The following is a 19,931-nucleotide window of genomic DNA, read 5'->3' on the forward strand; positions in this document are numbered from 1 at the left end:
AACATCTTCATCCAATCCAACACAAACCTTAAAGGGGATATATTCTGAAAATGTTTCTGAACATATATTTGGGTAACCTGAGTGTCTACCGACCCACAAAATGTGGGTCCTTTGTTTGTGGTCTGCATAAGTCCTTCCTCACCATGATGATGGCGGTGAGGAGGGCGGTGCTGGTGCCCATCATCAGGAAGCTGTCGATAAACCAGGTGGACCAGATGACACCGTTAGTGACCCCGATGGCCTTCATGGTCTCCTTCAGGCGGAGCTCCTTCTCCAGGACGATACTTTTCACTATCATGGACACGGAGTAGACCCAGGCCAGCACCATGAAGACGGGGAAACAGCGGTTCAGCGTCAGCATGAAGCTGGAGGGGAGGAGGGAGAAGGTTCAACATTATTGAAGATGGCGTGAGATGTGTTTACATTTTCACAAAATGCAGGTTTCCCTCTCTAAGAAGTGGCAAAGTCACGACTGTTAAAAATCCAAATGTTTCCTACTCACAGATCATCCACATAGCAGGGGTAGGGCATCTGCTGCAGGTAAACCCCCAGAGGCCACTCCCTCCCGGTCTGGGTCTTGATGATGCCATGCTCAATGATGTCCTGAAGGTACGCAAAACCTCCCCAGACATACCGCAGGTCGTCCATGGGGTCGGCTCGGGGGCCGGGGTCCCAGTACCTGAGAAATAAACACATATAGTTAGTGTGTACATATCATCATCACACTGATTACGTCGTCAACCTGACTGTGACTCCAACCTGTCTTTGACCTTATTGGTCCGCTCCACAGCATCGATGTCCATCCGGATCTTGAACCTAACATGAGGCGGGACTTTCATGGTCCAGGGGTACATATTAACAAAAACCAGGCCGGCCCAGAACTTTGAGTCCTTCAGCAGGTCCAAGGCCCGAAAAGTGACGGTGTCCTCGTCGGGCAGAGCCACAAACTTATCCAGGTTCACACACTGAGGAAGAACGACAGGGAGAGAGAGAGAGAGAGGGAGAGAGAGAGAGGGAGGGAGAGAGAGAGACAGAGAGACAGAGAGAGAGGGAGGGAGAGAGAGAGAGCGAGAGAGAGAGGGAGGGAGAGAGAGAGAGAGAGAGAGGGAGACATTAATGCATGGAGGGTTACAGTCGTTGGATGTTGGAATATTTCTCTGGATCAGAGTAGTTTTTGGTGTGCTAATGTTGCCGTAGAGTCCGAGGATCACCTCATCGGCCATCTTGGATTCATCCTCTGAGGACTAGGAATGTACAAATTGTCTGAACAGTCCTTTTCGATAAAGGCATTCTTGGATCCCTGGCAAGCATGAATCTCCCAAACCTGCCAATGTTGGCTCGAGTCACTGTGATGTCTCTTCTCTGCAAAGCGTGTCTGACATGGCCATTCACTGAACACTAATGCAAATAAGGAGGGCTTCGATCCAAAGGGAAACATTCCAAAACAACAACTTACCCTCCAAGACGTTCCTTCACAGACATCTTTACAAACCCAAAACACACATACACTCAGTGTTTGCATCCAGAATACATGACAATATGCATTTACACACACAATGTACACTCAACATGCCCAACAAATTATGCAAATCTCAGTGCTCCTCCCGTCATTTACCCAGGAATCCACCTCCAAACACTGCAGCCCCTCTGTGAGGAGAGATACTCATGCATGCCACCAACGTGCAGCCGAGCAGCCATCAAGCCCACGGTCATTGTCCCGGCCGTATAAAGGACAGAGGATGGAGTGACAGCTGTATCTAATCGGCCTCAGTCGTTCCCACTCTCCCTGTCACACTCAAGTGCTGTAAGCTTCAACTTGGACAAAAACAAAGAGCACCAACCATCCACCCAGCCGCGCCCCCAGGTGCCCCCCGTGTCACCCCCCCGGAGCGGCAGGCCTCTCATCCCGATTAGCCTCCGCGGGCAGAGGCGTGATTCTAACTTTGTCTCAAATGCATCGCTCTTCTAAATGTGCAGGGCCCTCACAGGAGAAGGTTGTGATGTTATTGAGGCCTTTCTTTTTAACCCCTGCTCCATCAGACGGAGACAAAGGAGGCTCGACAGCTTGTTTGTTGCTCCCTCTCTTGCCCACCTGGGTAGATCAGCGTGTCTCTGGTGGGGGGGCGACAAATTACAGAGACCGCAGAGAGCTAATCTAAACGCTCACATCACGAAGAGCACAGATTCTTCTGGCAACCTGAAATCAACAAGTGACCGACCTGTGATAAATCGGATTATCTGATTTGAGAACCGGACCTCACAGGTGAAGAGATTTGAGTTCACATTCCTTCTGTCCCACGGGAGAAAAGTTGGTGAAAACAATCCTGACACCTTATTTTCATCTGGAAATCAGAACCCCTCTTTGCCCAGTCAGAATAATTCCACACACTTCCCAAAGTCCTGTCGCTGGTATAGAAAGGATAAAGTGGCACTCACATCTCCGTACTGGTTGAGCATCCGGACGACTCGGCCTGTGAGGTTGAAAATGTCTCTCCAGTCAAAATCAGGAACGTCGAGAGGACGCTCCTCTGGTGGGCCGTTGTGCAGGAAGTTGAGGATGTGTTTGGAGGAGAAGGGAGCTTCTTTCAGAGTCCGGTCGATGAAGTCCATCACTGAGGGATTGCGGATGGTGTCCTGAAAGCAGGAGAATGGAATAAATGCAACTTCTTGGGTCATTGTGAGCAGCTGCAGTGAAGTCAGGGTCCATTAGTTGGTGCAATGGCAAAGCTGACACCTGAAGATTATTGTGTTGAATTAAGCCTGGACTCTTTATCTTTGTTTTGTGTCTCATGTAGTTTATGACTGACATGTACAGAAAGAGAGATAAAATACCTCTCCTTTAAGAGATGCAGGAAATGTTCAGGAGAGGAAATAGGCACAGTTTATGGTAAATGTATCAAACCATGAAGATACATATTTGCTGTGATTACACTTCAGTGATCTCGGCTCATGCAGCTTGTGTTCTGTAAAGTGACTTTTGAATATTTCAACTTAAAAGGATTTCTGTGCACTCGTTAGCTATGCCTTATCATTAACCTAAATAACAGTGTTTTGTTTTCTTACCCGGATCATCTTGACTTGGACTCCATCTTGGAAAAAAGACCAAATCTGAGGAGCCACTTCCTCCCAGGCCTTCCCCATCGTCCTCAGCCGCTCCAGCTCTTCAAATGTTGTGTTTGCCTGCAGGAGGGATGAAAGTGTGTGTGTGTGTGTGTGTGTGTGTGTATGTGTGTGTGTGTGTGTGTGTGTGTGTGCATGTAAGTTAGAATTCTGGGACAACAAGTTTTGATCAAAAATAAGCATGCACATAATTATTTCTGCAGACATAAATCTGGGTGCACAAGATCAGAAACATTGGGACAAAGGCGAAAAACAAATGTTTGCAGTCATTGGGGGGGAATTCCCGCCTGTAAACATGTGCACATGTGTACACAACATTCAGACCCTCCGATTCACACACTGTCACTGATCAGCTAATCTCCTGCTACATACCATTCCCACATCAAACTCGCTGTGAAAACAGGCTCTGCAAAGACAACACTCACATTCTCACACTGAGAATTCACGCGGGCTCGCTCTGAAAACCGAACTGTGCAACAAATGTTCCCTGTGCCAGATTGTCAAATATTTACTGCACACTTATCGTTAAAGAGCCCGGGTGTGTGGGTGTGTGTGTGTGTGTGTGTGTGTGTGTGCTTGAGTACAGTGCTTTGTGAGGCAAATGGCAAAGGCTGGCTGTTTCAGTATTCAGTCATGTGCAGTGGGGGATGAAAGCCCTCAAGAGTACACCCAATTAAACGCCTTCCTCTTGTGTGTGTCTGATTTCGGGTGACAATGGGGACAATGGAGCCGGGGTGACAATGGGGGCCGTTGGTGACAACTGGTTGAATGCATTCAGCCTGCCCAGTGAATCCCAGTCAGGTTCCCACAAGTGAGCGCTTCCTCATTCCCGGGAGCAGTTTAAAACAGCAGGCAGAGACGGAGGAGGGGGGGTTCCTTTAAGGTGAATTCTTGCAGGGGTCAGTTAAGGGCTCTTGATGTATATGTCCATGATTTGGTCCAGTTTGTGCCTAACTATAAATATATATGTATGTTGCAATAAAGGGATCACTGTGCACGTTTTGTTGTTCAGTTATTATTCAGAAGTTCTATCTATGCTTCTTAAATAAGTTTAAAAAAGAACAAGATTGTTAAAAGGTTCAACAACATCATACATTTGTTTTCTTTCATCCATACTTCTTATTTCTGGTGTGTGATGAGCTGAACAGCCAAACAATCAGCTGCGTTTCCTGCAAAGTTATCACTTTCACTATTACCGAAGTGCCTCTTCTTGTTTTTGTCACTGACGGGTTCATGTTGTTTTTGATGCAAACAGAAACAGACTTCTCTGTTGAGGTAAGCTCCTATTTTTTTAATTCAAAACTACCTTCCTCAGACCAACCAGACTGAACAGCCTGACACAAAAACTGTCATCTAACTTTGCAGTTGGTCTGGTCTGTTGCTGCATCAGTTTGTGACTTTAGAAAATAACTCCAGAGAACAGAAAGAATCAGGCTGCTGTTTGAAGAACTCTCTGAGTCTGTCAGTGTCGGGGTGCATACAATTCTTCATGGCATGTTTTCAGTCTTCACAGCCTGTAGCATCTACTGGAGTCAAAACTGCAAATTCATATCTCTGCTCGTCAACATAGTGGGAGAGTAACTGTGTGTGTGTGAGCATGAAAAAAGTCCAGTTAGCATCGTTAGCACCGGTGCTAGTTTGGATAAATCTGCCATCCCACTAATGACGTCACAAGAACTAAACTCTGTTTTCTCTGTCTACACAGAAACACCTTAAACTGAGTTTCTGAACATCTTCATTCTGAGAGTTTTCACTGACCTAAAATCCACATAGAAAGAGCTCCATTTGCAAAAAAAATACCCGCCTACGTGTGGACGAGGCCTTAGACCCCAAAACGTGTTAAATTAAAAAAATAGGGTCCAGGTTTGAAATACAAATTCCTCTTTAGTTGTTCGATCACACCAAAAAGTTGACTCTGAATCTTAAAAATGTCAAATATATATTTATGACACAAACATTCAGCTGGACTTTAAAACTCGGTGATGTTTGGCTGACATGACAAAAGCTCCCGTTTCAAAAGGTGACTCAGTGAAATCCTGCTTGTTGCTAAATCGGAGCAGATTCATTTAAGCAAACAGGACTCTCAGACTGAGCAAGCACTGCTTCATTTGGTGGATGCTTCTGACTAACCCCGCTCTTTATGAGCATGTTTTTTAAACTCTCTCTGGGACGTCTAGATAAGTTCCCCTTCTCTCGGTCATTTTGTGTAATATTGCTGGGTGTTCATGTCTACCGTGTACGTCTGATATATTTTAAAGAATAAGAAAGAAAAGCTTTGAATTCAATCATCAAAAACAACAAAAAGGTTAAATATATCAAACTGAACGAGGCAGGATTGTCGTGTAGGATGCTTTTAAGGCTGTTTCTGAAATTGCTTCAAAGGTAGCATGCAGGTCAGACCTACGTAATGAGTTCTAGGTGTTTCCTCTGAAACAGAGCGATGCATGTCAGAGTGAAGAGGAAGAAAAGAGAGAGGCAGCAGAGGTCATGTTTTTGGTCTTTTAAAGTAACAGATTAACCCCTCAGCCATTACTTTCTTAGAGCAATTAAGATCCCAATCTGAGGAAGGGGAAAACAAAGAGGGCATTAAAGGTCAGGAACGAGGAAGCGCCAGTGTGTGTGTGTGTGTGTGTGTGTGTGTGTGTGTGTGTGTGTGTGTGTGTGTGTGTGTGTGTGTGTGTGTGTGTGTGTGTGTGTGTGTTTGTGTGTAACACTGAGAAAGCTGTGGCGCCAGTAAACAGCGCGGTAGTCACCACAGCCGATCAGCTTGTGTTCCTCCATTGCAACCAATCCATCCATGACTGTCCCCCCCCCTCGAGGGTCTTTGACCAGCACATATCTACATCCACACACAAAGAGCTGGACATGAGTCCAGAGAGGCTGATCCTCTTTGTAGCTGAATCGTATTGTTCACTGCAGCAGGCTCGCTTGTGCCATGATGGCATGGAGGAAGGAAATCATCTAAATATGTAACTCAGGCAAATGTCACTAATTGATGTTTTATTCATTCATAATTCTGTCCATCTTTGTGCTGCTGCAGATATTATATTTCTATCTTATTGTTTAGTAATCCTGCAAAACTACCCAGCTCTCAAAGTACTCAATCAAAACAACTCACAAAAAGTAAAATAAGATACACGATCCCGTCTTTAAGAAAACATTTCACCTTTTTGGGCTTTTGTTTACCTTTTTTTTATAGAGTCAGAAATCAGGGAGAGAGAGAGCGATAGAGAGAGAGAGAGAGAGAGAGGAAACACATGCAGGAAATAAGCCACAGGTATGCTAAGAGTCCGGGCCGCCCACTTGGAGGACTAAAAACCAACGTGCATTGTGCATGCACACTAACCAGTAGGCTACCATGCCCCCGTCACCTTTTTGGCGGTTGGTGTGCACGCCCCATGTACATAGGCTTAGGCGGGCGGCCCAGGTTCGAGTCTGACCTGTGGTTACTTTCCCATATGTCATTCCTCTCTCTCTCTCTCTCTCCCCGGCTTCTGGTTCTGTCTTCTGTCCTGTCTCTGTGTTTCTTCATTAACAAGTTGATTAACTCTGAGATATGAGATACAAGGTGCACGCATTTCTCTGCAGTATTTTCAGAAATGAGTCTCCAAGTATTCAGCCTGAACCCTTTTCAGAAGCGTCCTGAAGGTAAAATACTGAAAATTTAGAATGTTATAACTTATTTTTTTTATTTTTGGGCCTTTTTCAAGTGGTACATTTTGCTCTCATATCTTTACCATTAAAGCCACAGTCCTGTTATGTGTGTTCAGTATAAGCTAAGACAGAGCGATGGGGGGTTAGGGTACAGCACAAATAACAAATAATAATAACACCATCTTCAGTTTGTTCTACCAAGTATCTACCCAGGATTAAAAGACAAATTAAAGCCCGGCTCACTCTGCAGGAGTTTTCACCATGAATTCAGGCAGCATCACACATATATGCTAAACATATTCAAAAACGAGACCTGTAGCGCCACCATGTGGTCAGTTATGCCTAAGCAATTATCTGAAGGCCAACAGCTCTGGATGACATTTTGTTCATCAACCAAAACAACAACAACAACAACAACAACTCTTCTTAATGCTTATAATGTTTTTTATTCTTCTTTGTATTTAATAATGATGTCATCATTTCTACACTGCAGTAGTAATTCTGACATACAGTTAGTATATAAGGAGGTTAGGAGTTCGGAAAGGAGGGTCAGGTGTAAGGAGACAGGAGGGGTTGACAGGTGTAGGAGGATCTGAAGGGGTCAAAGGTCGGGGTTCATTTGAAAAAATGAACAAATCTCTTTCTCAGAGACGGCTTCTTCTCTTTCTTCTGAACCTCCTCCTCCACCTGGTCCTCCATCTTCACCAGTCTCTCCATCAGGCCGTCCATGGACGCCGCGCTCTGCTCCTCTTTGACCTCCAGGCTCGTCTTTATGACCACGATGGAGTGAAGGAGGGAGGACTGATCTCTCTGACTGTCCAGCTCCTCCGTTAGTTTGATGGTGTTCTCCTCCTGCTCAGCCAGGAGACATGACCTCTCCTCGTCCCACTGACGCTGCTGGCTCTGCAGGTTCTTCTTCACTTCAGTCAGTGCCCTCTTTAGAGCGGAGGTTTCTTCTTGTTGTTTAGTGAAGCGTGCTTCAGCTTCCTTACATCGATCTCTTTTGGCTTGGAGAGCATCCCGGAGAACTTTGTTTTGAAGGAGAGCTTCTCTTTCTACTGACGTCTTCTTTGACACCTCGATGAGGACAACCTCCTTCTCTTTAGTCGCCTCAGCTGTGTGAGCATGGAGAAGGTCCTTTAACAGCTTTACTTCATCTTTTAAGGCGGCCTTTTCTGACTCCAGTTGAGTCACCTTGTCCTCATTTTTAGCCATGAGCCTTTGGAGGTCCAGCTCAGGGATTTGAATCAGACCCTGGTTGGTTTCCTGGAGGTAGATTTCAAGGTTATTGGGGGTCATTCCATCACCAGACTGCTGTTGACTATCTGCAGGCTTTTGTTGTGTCATGACAGCCTGCAGAAAGTTCTGAGGAGTCTGCTGAGGGTCCTGTGAAATGACTGCAGGTCCAGGAGACCCCTCAGGCTGTGGAAGGGGCCCTTTGCCTGGCAGTGGAGGGAAGTCTCCTTGCTGCAGACTCTTAACCTGGTCGATCATCTCTTGGAGAGTTATTCTCTTCCAAGGATTCAGTGGTAGAGGGACATCCTGTGTCTCCTGCTCTGCAGCTTCATCACATTGAGGACTCTCTCTCCTCTCTGGTCTGCAGGCTGCTGGTTGGACAGGCTCATCGTTAGTGACCTTGTCTTCCAGCTCTGAAGGCTGCTTTTCAGGCTGAAACACTGCAACGTCTTCATGACGCTCAGCAGGTTTGTCTGAAAGTTGGAGGGCTCCAGCTCCCTGCTTCCAGGAACAGATGAGGAACTTGTTCTTGATTTTGTTCCTGCCTTTCTTGGGATTGGTTTTCACGCTGCTCTCCATTCTATCTCTGTTTGAGGACGCTCTGGTTTGCTCTGTGTCTCTTTGTGTCTCTCTCTGTTGGCTGCAAACTGTCTGACTAAAGAATCTAGAGGATGTCAAAGATGTTTTGGAAGGCGCCATGGTCATTAGAACGGCTCTATGACGTCACAGGACAGAGAGTTCTACATTTTTGTTTTTTATTATCATTTAAACATTCAAAATGTTGTTTTGTGAAACATGAGTGTAGAAGAGTTTTCAAATGATAGTAACAAATGTCTGACTGGAGCATGAAACAGGGAACATACTGAAACATGCTTCTGCATGAAAAAGACTAAGAGCCCCCTTACAGGTCCCCCATGTCAGAGTTATGTATCCTATACACTAAATAAGTTGAACTTGTTCATTACAGCGTGTCCTGACAGCGTGCTACACAAGAAAGCATCAGCGACAAAATCAGCTTCATTCTATCGTTTCCTATTGGAGGGTCCGAACTGCCCACGCACCATTTTAACCCTGATGCCCCGTTTCTATTTTACTCTCTGTCGCTCGCATGGACGGGTGAGGAACGAGGAGGGGGGCGCTACACGGCACTGACCCTCTCTCCCCTCCCTCAGCAGAGCGTGTTCGCTTGTTAGCATTAATAATATCCACATTATGATTGAAATGTTGACCTTTGACCTGTTTCAACAACGGAGAAAAACTTTATTCAGCTCACCGCAAGACTGAGATTTGAGTCAACAGCTCGTCAATACAAAACACCACACTTCAGATTGTCTACCTTCAAAATAAAAGCACCACACTTCAGATTGTCTACCTTCAAAATAAAAGCACCACACTTCAGTTTGTCTGCCTTCAAAATAAAAGCACCACACTTCAGTTTGTCCAAATTCACAGAGCAGAGAATTAAATATTTTAAAGATGCAGTGTGGACAGCAAATGTGTGATTCTGCGCGATTGCGACACAATATCAAATGCTCGCATGCATTTGTTGTTGCCAAGCAGTAACCTCTGGTGTTGAAAATGGAGCCGATGCTTATGTGCAAAATCCTGCAGTTCCTCGAGTGTCCACTAGAGGCTGGCTGCAGAAGCACAGGAAGTCACATACACACCCACCCTAAAAAGCCAGATTTTTACAGCAGAGATTAACATGTTTACACAGCCGTTTTGGACGCCCCTCGGTTTGCCAGATATGAGAGCAGTTATCAGGTCAAACCAACAGGTGTTGCAGCGATGGAAGCGGGCAAGAGAAGTGGTTCAGATAGAAGTGATTGTACCCGACCTAAAAAGCCTCTGCATGTTTCTAATAAGCTCCACGAGCAGAAACGTGCTCAAACTAGGATCAATATTGGAGATGCTTTTGAAAAATGGAGAGAGGTTAGAACACAGAAAGGTTTACAGACCCATACAGAGCTGGATAAATACTGAAGCTTCAGAGTCCACCACATGGTGACCTGTGTGAGCATCAACTCTAGAGAGGGGGGGGGACAGCTCTCTACAATGTTTTGAATTTGGACTGCAGTACCCATTTTAAACACTAGGTGTCATAGTCACATATTGCTCCCTTCATATGACACTTTAATTAGTCAGTAATTGAGTGAAAAATAAATTTGAAAAGACAAATGCAGCTTACATTTCGTATGATCTGCCTGACGGCCGGTGAGTCAGGGGCATAGAGGATCTGTCCCATCAGCATGGGCTTCACAGAGTTCCACACGATCCTTGTTGCAGGGTTCGACTCAAGCTCTCTCATCAGATCGTTGCAGAAAGGAGCTACAGGAAAAAGTTAGATTCATTTCATTCATTAATAGAATCTAATCAAAGAGAATATGGAAAATCTTCCACCATGTATCAACCTCTGGGGCTGAGAAATGAAGCCAAAAGAGAAGTGCCAAAAAAAACTGCAGTTCCTCCCGTGTCCACTAGAGTCTGTCTCCTGCAGTGAGTCCGTCCCCATAGAGTCCCATGTTAAAATGTCCATCTTTACAGCTGCAGTTCCTCCAGTGTCCACTAGAGTCTGTCTCTAAAATAAACATGTTTACAGTCTGGTACAAAAACAGTTTGGGTCTCTAGAGCTCATTTCTCTCTTCGACTGTACAGGCTGAATGTTTATTCAACTTACCTGTTTACATTATATTAAGACTTAAAGGGATGTAGAATTTTTGCAGATTAGTTCATGTGAATATCAGACCAATAATCTGTCTCTCTGTGTGAGCTTCATAAGTGGTTTAACTCAATTTAAAGAGGAGTCGTAGGTGTTGTTGTAGTAAAGAAAGATGCATCTAATTTTAAAGCAGAAGCCAAAGTCTTAGATCTCTGATATCTGAACTCACTGGTGCTGTTGTCGTACTCGTAGTGGTCCTGTGTCCTCGCGCTGCTGATTCCCAGGAAGGCTTTGTAGTTATTGTCCTCGTACCAGTTAAAGGACGCGACTCTGGAGAAAGCGCCCTCAGAGTAACCACAGACGAGGCTGGAGGCGGCGCCCATCACCCGCCTGAAGGACAGATTGTTCTGCAGGAGAGGAGTCACCGCCTGCAGGAGCTCCTTGGAGCTGTTCCTCTGGTACAACTGAGGAGAGATAACAAGGAGAGCAGGGCTTTAAAAACACAGCGAGGGTTTTTTAGAAGGTCTTGAACGAGACAGGGTCGTGAAAATGTTGGTTTTGATCATTTTCTTTGTTCTGTCACGTTTCGTACTATCTAAGGTCCATGCTGACCTATAAATCTGATTGGTTGGGAAAAAATCAGACACACAAACACAACACAAACTGACATCTTCTAAAACAGTTTGAGGTGTGACGGCTTCGGGGTCAGCATCTCCACCTGTTTGTTCTTCCTCTTTGCTGGCTGTGTTTTCAACCACAACAACAACTTTTAGTGGACACACTTTGATTGGATATTTGTTAATGAACAGGATTCCTATGGAGCTGGTGAGAAGCCGTGGTTTTCCCAACATGGTGCCACTAAGTTTCCTTCACATGTATTTAAAATCTAAAAGCAACTTTCTGTGTGTTACGGTTTTTTAATCATCAAAAGATCTTGGAATCCTCTTCCTGCGATATAAAAGGAGAACGGCTCTGTGGCTTCCTGTCGTCTGTCTGGACGTCGGACAGTCTGTCGTCGAGACACAGGACAGGATGTCAGCGACATGGAGTGACCCATGGAAACATCCACAACAAACAAAGCAGTGACACCTCAGACCCTCCTACACCCCATCTTTAAAGACAGGTAGACCACAAGTTACTAAACACTGTTACACAATTACAAACCAACGCTCTGTTACACAAGTCACACTTAAGTTTGGAATAACTCATGAAGCTTACACTGACACCACAAACAGACTATTCAGTCCTGTCTGATCTTTAACCTTTCCAAAGTGTGCAGCTTCACCTGTTCTGCAGCCTCAGTGTTTTTTTCCACAGGGATGCTCCCATAATGATGATGTATCTGTTTTTGAGACTAACGAGACGCGTTCTAGATTTAGCCTTCCTCATACGCACTGAGTGATGTCCCCCACCGTCTGTGTTTGCGTAAAAACTCAGGCAGGAGGAAGCAACTGTTTCCTGCTGGCTAAAATTAGCAGGCTGTGAACTTTGGAGTGGATCTGGACTGTAGCGGAGTCTTACCTCTCTCAGTTTGTCTGAGGCCCCGGACACGACCTGGACCCACGAGCGGATGTCGATGCCTTCAGAGTGTTTGTCCAGCTCAAGAGGAAGCTGGAAAGAAACACAAATACATCATGGTGACATGAAAACTTCAGCATATATTTCACTGAGTGCACAGGTTAAACTGCCACCTGCAGTTATCTCCTTCTCAAAACTAATGTCATATCTTCTATAAACCCAACTTTTTCCTGACGGTAAGAGTCGTTACATCCTCCTGACGGTAAGAGTCGTTACATCCTCCTGACAGTAAGAGTCGTTACATCCTCCTGATGGTAAGAGTCCAGTGTTTCCCCTACCATTATATTAGGGGGGCGGCCCCCTTGAAGGTCAAGTTAAAAAAAAGGGAAAGTCAGGGAAAAAATCATGGAAAGAAGTCATTTAAGGATACCTTACCTAGAAAAGGACAGCTGTCATTAAAAGTAAGCCATGAACACCAAGATTCCTTCAAGTGTTTGTGTCAGCGTTTGTCTGCCCGCATCCCCCCCCACCCCCCCCAAAGCTGTAAACCTAGGGGAAACACTGGAGTCGTTACATTCTCTGTTGTTACAGTCTTCGCTAACTCTTACTTGCAATGTATATCTGGCAACGTGTCTGGACCAAAACATTGAAAGTTAGACTGGGCAGGAGTTTGCATGCACTTCTTTAAAGAACTTTAAATTGTGACTTTGAACATAAATCTTCTCTGTGTGTCATTAAAAATGAAGCTAATGTTGCCATTATCATCATCGTGTTATAAAGCAGATATTATAGAAGAGGTTAGAAAGGGTAAATAATTTATATTTATTTGTGTGTGTTTGTTGGCACATCACACTTCAGGCCACCCCTGCATGAGTCAGAGCCTCAGTTGGGCCCCCCCAGTCCAAAAGGTCTGGATACACCCCTGGACATCTGTCTAAAAGCTGACAGGCTCACACAGGTCTGACATTCAGCAGGTTGAAAGCCAGGAGCAACAGATAACCAGATGTTAGTATTTTAATAAGAGCTCTGACTCACAGGGTGGGTACATTAATCTCTCAGGGAAAAACAAGAGAATCAAGTCAGAATCAAACTGACCCCCCCCCCCTGATGTATCATGGGGTGTTTAAGGAGTCATATAGGAATTAAAATATTTTACGGATGGTACATGGTAAATGGACTTGAGCTTCCTTTGAATCAACAAGATACACAAACAAATGCTAAATAGACTTGAGCTTGTATATTTCTTATTTCTATATTTCTAGGTCACACCTACACATTCACACACTGATGGTAGAGGCTGCTGAGTAAAGAGTCCATCAGTATTAACTCATCCATTCATACACATTCACACACTGATGGTAGAGGCTGCTGAGTAAAGAGTCCATCAGTATTAACTCATCCATTCATACACATTCACACACTGATGGTAGAGGCTGCTGAGTAAAGAGTCCATCAGTATTAACTCATCCATTCACACACTGACGGTAGAGGCTGCTGAGTAAAGAGTCCATCAGTATTAATTCATCCATTCATACACATTCACACACTGATGGTAGAGGCTGCTGAGTAAAGAGTCCATCAGTATTAATTCATCCATTCACACACATTCACACACTGATGGTAGAGGCTGCTGAGTAAAGAGTCCATCAGTATTAATTCATCCATTCACACACATTCACACACTGATGGTAGAGGCCGCTGAGTAAAGAGTCCATCAGTATTAATTCATCCATTCACACACTGACGGTAGAGGCCGCTGAGTAAAGAGTCCATCAGTATTAACTCATCCATTCACACACATTCACACACTGATGGTAGAGGCCGCTGAGTAAAGAGTCCATCAGTATTAACTCATCCATTCACACACATTCACACACTGACGGTAGAGGCTGCTGAGTAAAGAGTCCATCAGTATTAACTCATCCATTCATACACATTCACACACTGATGGTAGAGGCTGCTGAGTAAAGAGTCCATCAGTATTAACTCATCCATTCACACACTGACGGTAGAGGCTGCTGAGTAAAGAGTCCATCAGTATTAATTCATCCATTCATACACATTCACACACTGATGGTAGAGGCTGCTGAGTAAAGAGTCCATCAGTATTAATTCATCCATTCACACACATTCACACACTGATGGTAGAGGCTGCTGAGTAAAGAGACCATCAGTATTAATTCATCCATTCACACACATTCACACACTGATGGTAGAGGCCGCTGAGTAAAGAGTCCATCAGTATTAATTCATCCATTCACACACTGACGGTAGAGGCCGCTGAGTAAAGAGTCCATCAGTATTAACTCATCCATTCACACACATTCACACACTGATGGTAGAGGCCGCTGAGTAAAGAGTCCATCAGTATTAACTCATCCATTCATACACATTCACACACTGACGGTAGAGGCCGCTGTGTGAAGAGTCCATCAGTATTAACTCATCCATTCATACACATTCACACACTGACGGTAGAGGCTGCTGAGTAAAGAGTCCATCAGTATTAACTCATCCATTCATACACATTCACACACTGATGGTAGAGGCCGCTGAGTAAAGAGTCCATCAGTATTAACTCATCCATTCATACACATTCACACACTGATGGTAGAGGCTGCTGAGTAAAGACTCCATCAGTGTTAACTCATCCATTCATACACATTCACACACTGATGGTAGAGGCTGCTGAGTAAAGACTCCATCAGTATTAACTCATCCATTCATATGCAATAGCCAATCACTGTTCAGAATTGTTGGGCTGGCACCTGGGGGGGCCAATCAGACTTCTAAGGGAGGTTATGCGACCCGTCTGGACACGGCCATGCAGATGTGATCCGGGAACAAACAGCTGCTGTGAATACAAACACGAGCTGCACAACGAGAGTATCATAAACCAAAAGAGCGAAGTAGAACAATAAATACGATGTTGTCAGACTTCGTACTGATGTACACAGTGAAATATAAAAGAGCAGACGACACGCTCTGTGGTTATACATTGATAATTACAAATGTCATACGCTGCCAAATATGGTCGTGTCTTATGCCAGCTTAATCTACAGACCTGCAGCCAGCTGTTGGCTTGGCCTCCTGTCATCTGACATCTCAGTTCTCTGTAAATAAGATAATCAACTTGGCCACGTCCCAAATGGTACTAATCCACCCACAGCTCTATACTGTCCTCTCCTATTCATGAGCTGAATGAGTCACTCTGCCAAACGATGCCTGATTAAAACATGACACTGGTGTAACATTGATGTTTCTATCAGCTGGATATGGCAGGACCAGAAGTTAGGGCTCAGTGAAGTTTCACTGTCGCCGTGTGAGAGTATTTTCAAACTGTTTTCCCTTTTTTCAATATATACTGTATTCTGGAATCTAAATAACAAATAAGTACAAATGATCTGACCTGTTTTTGTATTTTGACTTAGCCTGATGCCTCACGTTCACGACTTTTGGTGTGCTGACCTTTCCTCATTAACAGAGGTGTCAAAAGTATTGACATTCATTACTCAGGTAGAAGTATAGATAGGGTTTAAAAAGACTTCTGTAGAAGTTGAAGTATCAACTCAAGCTTTTTACTCAAGTAAAAGTGTAAAAATACTGGTTTCAAAACTACTTAAAGTATAAGGGGGAAAAAAATGCCATTAAGGACAAAAGCTTAGGCCGCACCACAGTGTGTCGGAATGGTATATGTTTATACTTCTCATCCAACCACAATCAAATTTACTCTATCCGGATGGCGCGATTTATCTGGATAAGTTGGGGGTTTTTTGTGTGTTTTTTTGAACGATGAATAGCCGGAATGAAAACAAGCCGAAATGAAATAGGAGTAACAAGGCTATTTTTAAAATGTAAGGAGTAGAAAGTACAGATAATTGTGTGAAAATGTAAGGAGTAGAAGTAAAAAGTCAGCTGAAAAATAATTACTATATTATTGTATAGATACCCAAAATTTCTACTTAAGTAAGATAAGATAAGATAAGATATTTTTATTGTCATTGTACAAGTACAACAAAATATTGTTGGAGCAAGCCTTTAGATGCCTAATATCAGAAATATACAAATATACAAATACTAAAACCAAATATTCAAATAAGAAATACAATTAAATAATACGATATAGTATACAATATACAATTAATTTGCAGGTGACAGGTATAGAATAAATATATTGCACTTAGTTATACAGGACTCCATAATGAAGTATTTGTCCTTCGTTACTTGACACCTCTGCTCATTAAACAAATTGAACTTCCTCTTGTTCTGCAGTCTTTGCTTTTGGGTTCAATGTGATAGAAATAAACATACTTATTTGTATTCAAGCAGCAACAGCAATGACTGTTTTTTCCAATGGACTCTGGTGTTGTTGCAGAGAGAGGCTTCTCTGGTTGAATCTTCCTCTTTAAAAAAAAAAATGTCTATCTCTGCAGGGATTCTGTCAGACACTTGGAATAACAATCAGAGCCTGTAACTCATGTAACCCTTGTAAGACTTGCCTGCAGCCATTGCAGCCTGTTTCAGGATTCTTCTGGACTTATTCTAAAAACGTCTGACTCCTTCGTCATTTAGACTCCAAATAAATAAAAAGTTAAGTTAAGTTGTGGCTATAGTTGGACGGTAGGTTTTAGCATTGAGCCATGGCACATTTCCACAACCGACAGGGAGTAACTATTGGAGGTTTTATTTAGCTGAGAGAGTTTCTATGTTTACCTTTGTTGTTATTTATGCCGTCGACAAGATCAGCCTTCTAATCCTCTGAAACTAACATCCGCATCAGCCCTCCTAATCCCAGCCAACACTCACCAGCCGGATGAGCTTGAAGAAATCGACATTGGCGTAGAACTTGTCCTCGATGATCTGCAGCCGCTGTGCAGGGAGGATGCACATGGCGTTGCGGACGGCGTAGAGTCCTCTGCGGCTCGGGAAGATGAGGAATCGCTCCAGCAGGGTCAGGCTGCAGGCGACTTCCTTCAGATGCAGGTCTGGGACGCCAAAGGCAAACTGGGGAAACAGGAAGTGTAAAGTAGGTCGGGCTGCAATCACTCCAGATCTAAACTGATATCGTTGCTCTGTGATGTAGAGATCTGTGACACCTCGTCTCATAGGTCTGATCATCAACAGTTACACTGTGGAAGAGCGGGTGTTCACGGCAACGCCAAACAGACTAAAACTCTTCAACCAATCAAACTCTTTTTATTCATCCTTTCAAACACCAACTCATTGATTAGACTGCGTTAGAACAGAACTCCCTCTTCAGGATCTCTTCACCCAGTGACCCAGCTTTCAGGAGTGACTTCAGGATCAGAATCTTGGCAGAGGAAGACTGCAGGAGCCAAGGATCGGCCAATTAGAGAAAGACTCTCCCTGTCTCTGTAGCAACAGAAGGCTTAAAGAGACCAGCCTGAATCTTCCTCTCACGCGTCTGTGTACCGGAAAATGACTTGGAAGTTGTGATTTTGAAGGTCAATTATTTTAAAACGAAGTTTGGGTAAAATCTCTGTAAAACCTGTAGGGTACGCTATTGATGAGACTGTATTTTTCCACATGTTGAAAGAGTCCCTCTGCACCTTTAAGAAAAAGCTAAAGACCCAGCTCTTTCATGAATACCTACTAACTTAATGATGATGGTCTCCATATTATTGATGATGATGATGGTAGTGACGATGGTTTTTGTTTGATAACGACGACTTATAAGATGGTTTCTATACTGATTAGAGCTCTCAAGAACTGCCCTCAATGTTGTGCTTTGCCTCTGGTCACTTCCTGTCAGCACCTGTGTGTCCAATCCAATCGGACTTAACCTCCATGGCAACATGTGTCACCATCGACTGGCCATGCATTGATTCATGTCTGTGTGTAAACTGCCAGCGGGAGACTTCCTCCAGCTGTTTTTCAGACAGACTACTCCAGCTGTGACCGATACCTCTGCATCAGGTTTATCCAACATACCTGATGTCAACTCACCACACAACACCTGAGTAAAAGTTCCCACAGGCGCCACAGAGGGAAAAGTCTGTGCGTGTGATGTGTACAACAAAAGATTTGGTCTTACCTATTATCATGTGAGGCTGTGTGTGTGTGTGTGTGTGTGTGTGTGTGTGTGTGTGTGTGTGTGTGTGTGTGTGTGTGTGTGTGCGTGTGTGTGTGTGTACCTGCTCAGGTCTTATTTGTGCATTGACCAGCTGGTTGACCACAGGTGCTGTCAGAGGAATGTCTCTGAGCAGGAAAGCTGTCAGCAGCTCATCGTCCTTCAGGATCGACTCCACCTTTATCCCTCGACCTGCAGTGAGAGAGCGAGAGAGAGGGAGAGGGAGAGAGAGAGAGGGGGAGAGAGAGAGGGAGAAGATAGAGAGGGAGAGGGAGAGAGAGAGAGAGGGAGAAGAGAGAGAGGGAGAGAGAGTTTGAGGGAGAGAGGGGGGAGAGAGAGATTCAGAGGGAGAGAGAGAGAGGGAGAGAGAGAGAGAGAGAGGGAGAGAGAGAGAGGGAGAGAGAGGGAGAGGGAGAGACAGAGGGAGAAGAGAGAGAGGGAGAGAGAGATTGAGGGAGAGAGGGGGGAGTGAGAGATTCAGAGGGAGAAAGGGAGAGAGAGAGAGAGAGAGAGAGAGAGGGAGAGATGTTAAATGATTTATTCAAGGACATTTTTAGTCTCTTTTTGGCAGCATTCCAGTTGTTTTTAAGCTACACTTGTTGGTCGTCTTTGTTTGTAGCCAGTTCGGGTTTGAGATGTGTGATGTCCTTACACATGAATCATGTTTTCTGAACTGCAATGCATTCATTAATCCTGCTTCTGAGTCAGGCAGTGGTCACTGGGACCCCTGGAAAACTCTGGGTACACTCATGAGAACATGTTGAGGGCAGGTCAGGACAGATCCATGTCATCATAAAGAAGGGAGGAGGGATGATCTCGTCATTGTCTCAGTGTTTCCAGCTGCCTGTCTGTGCATGAATCAAAGTGCTGCTGTGGCTGAAATCCAGGTTCAGCCCAAGACTGACTCACATTGTGAGGAAGTTTTCTTGTACACACTTGAAACCATAATCAAGCCAAAGAACCAGGTGACTGAGAGAGAAAAGATAACAAGAACTCAAGTCTTTCTTTGGTCTGTTGAACAGCTGATCAACAGTCAGTAAAAATAATTTTACTTTACCAATTTGTCTGTTTTATGTCAAATTTAAATGAAGGTAAATGTGCACAGGGCCTCAAACCTCGTAAAACTAATATAGAACTAATATAGAATGTGAATTATCGGAGAGCTCACACTGTACGAGTTAAGCATCACCAATAGCAACAAGCTAACTAGCAGCTAAATCAATAAACAAGAAGACACATCAAATAGTGCCTGCGTTTGGGGCGTTGGTGGCGCAGTGGTTAGGGGGTGCGCCCCATGCATGGAGGCTATGGTCCTCCGGGCGGCCCGGGTTCGAATCTGACCTGTGGGTCCTTTCCCACATGTCATTCCCCACAAGCTTTCTCCCTGATTTCTGACTCTATCTACTGTCCTATCTCTACATCAAAGGCACAAAATGCCCAAAAATAAAATGTATATTTAGAAATAGTGCCTGCGGTTGCCATGGTGAGTTCAGACGCTGTCGGAGAGAGTATGCCGGCACAATTGGGAAAAAAAGGTTGTGGAGTCGTGAAATGGACTTGTGGCTCTGCTCTTACTGTGCGAGTGTGTGCAGTCGTAGATCCAAAATGATGGTGATGCTCTCCAGTTGATCGGGACATGATCAGCCTGAGAGC

At 44.4% G+C, this 19,931-nt stretch overlaps 1 protein-coding gene across 1 annotated transcript in view; it reads right to left on the reverse strand.

Moving 5' to 3' along the window:
* Window positions 1-19,931, reverse strand: part of abca4a (ATP-binding cassette, sub-family A (ABC1), member 4a) — a 43,106-nt gene that overhangs the window by 19,042 nt on the left and 4,133 nt on the right. Inside the window, exons 6-15 of the mRNA XM_061064989.1 lie at window positions 18,343-18,470; window positions 16,994-17,191; window positions 12,191-12,280; window positions 10,899-11,133; window positions 10,199-10,338; window positions 3,064-3,180; window positions 2,437-2,634; window positions 760-965; window positions 503-679; window positions 143-365 (exon numbers count right to left, since the gene is read on the reverse strand). Of these exons, the coding sequence (XP_060920972.1) occupies window positions 143-365; window positions 503-679; window positions 760-965; window positions 2,437-2,634; window positions 3,064-3,180; window positions 10,199-10,338; window positions 10,899-11,133; window positions 12,191-12,280; window positions 16,994-17,191; window positions 18,343-18,470 (1,712 nt within the window). The remainder of the gene's footprint in view (window positions 1-142; window positions 366-502; window positions 680-759; window positions 966-2,436; window positions 2,635-3,063; window positions 3,181-10,198; window positions 10,339-10,898; window positions 11,134-12,190; window positions 12,281-16,993; window positions 17,192-18,342; window positions 18,471-19,931) is intronic.

This window comes from Labrus mixtus, chromosome 19 (assembly GCF_963584025.1).
Source record: "Labrus mixtus chromosome 19, fLabMix1.1, whole genome shotgun sequence".
Classification (NCBI taxonomy): domain Eukaryota; kingdom Metazoa; phylum Chordata; class Actinopteri; order Labriformes; family Labridae; genus Labrus; species Labrus mixtus.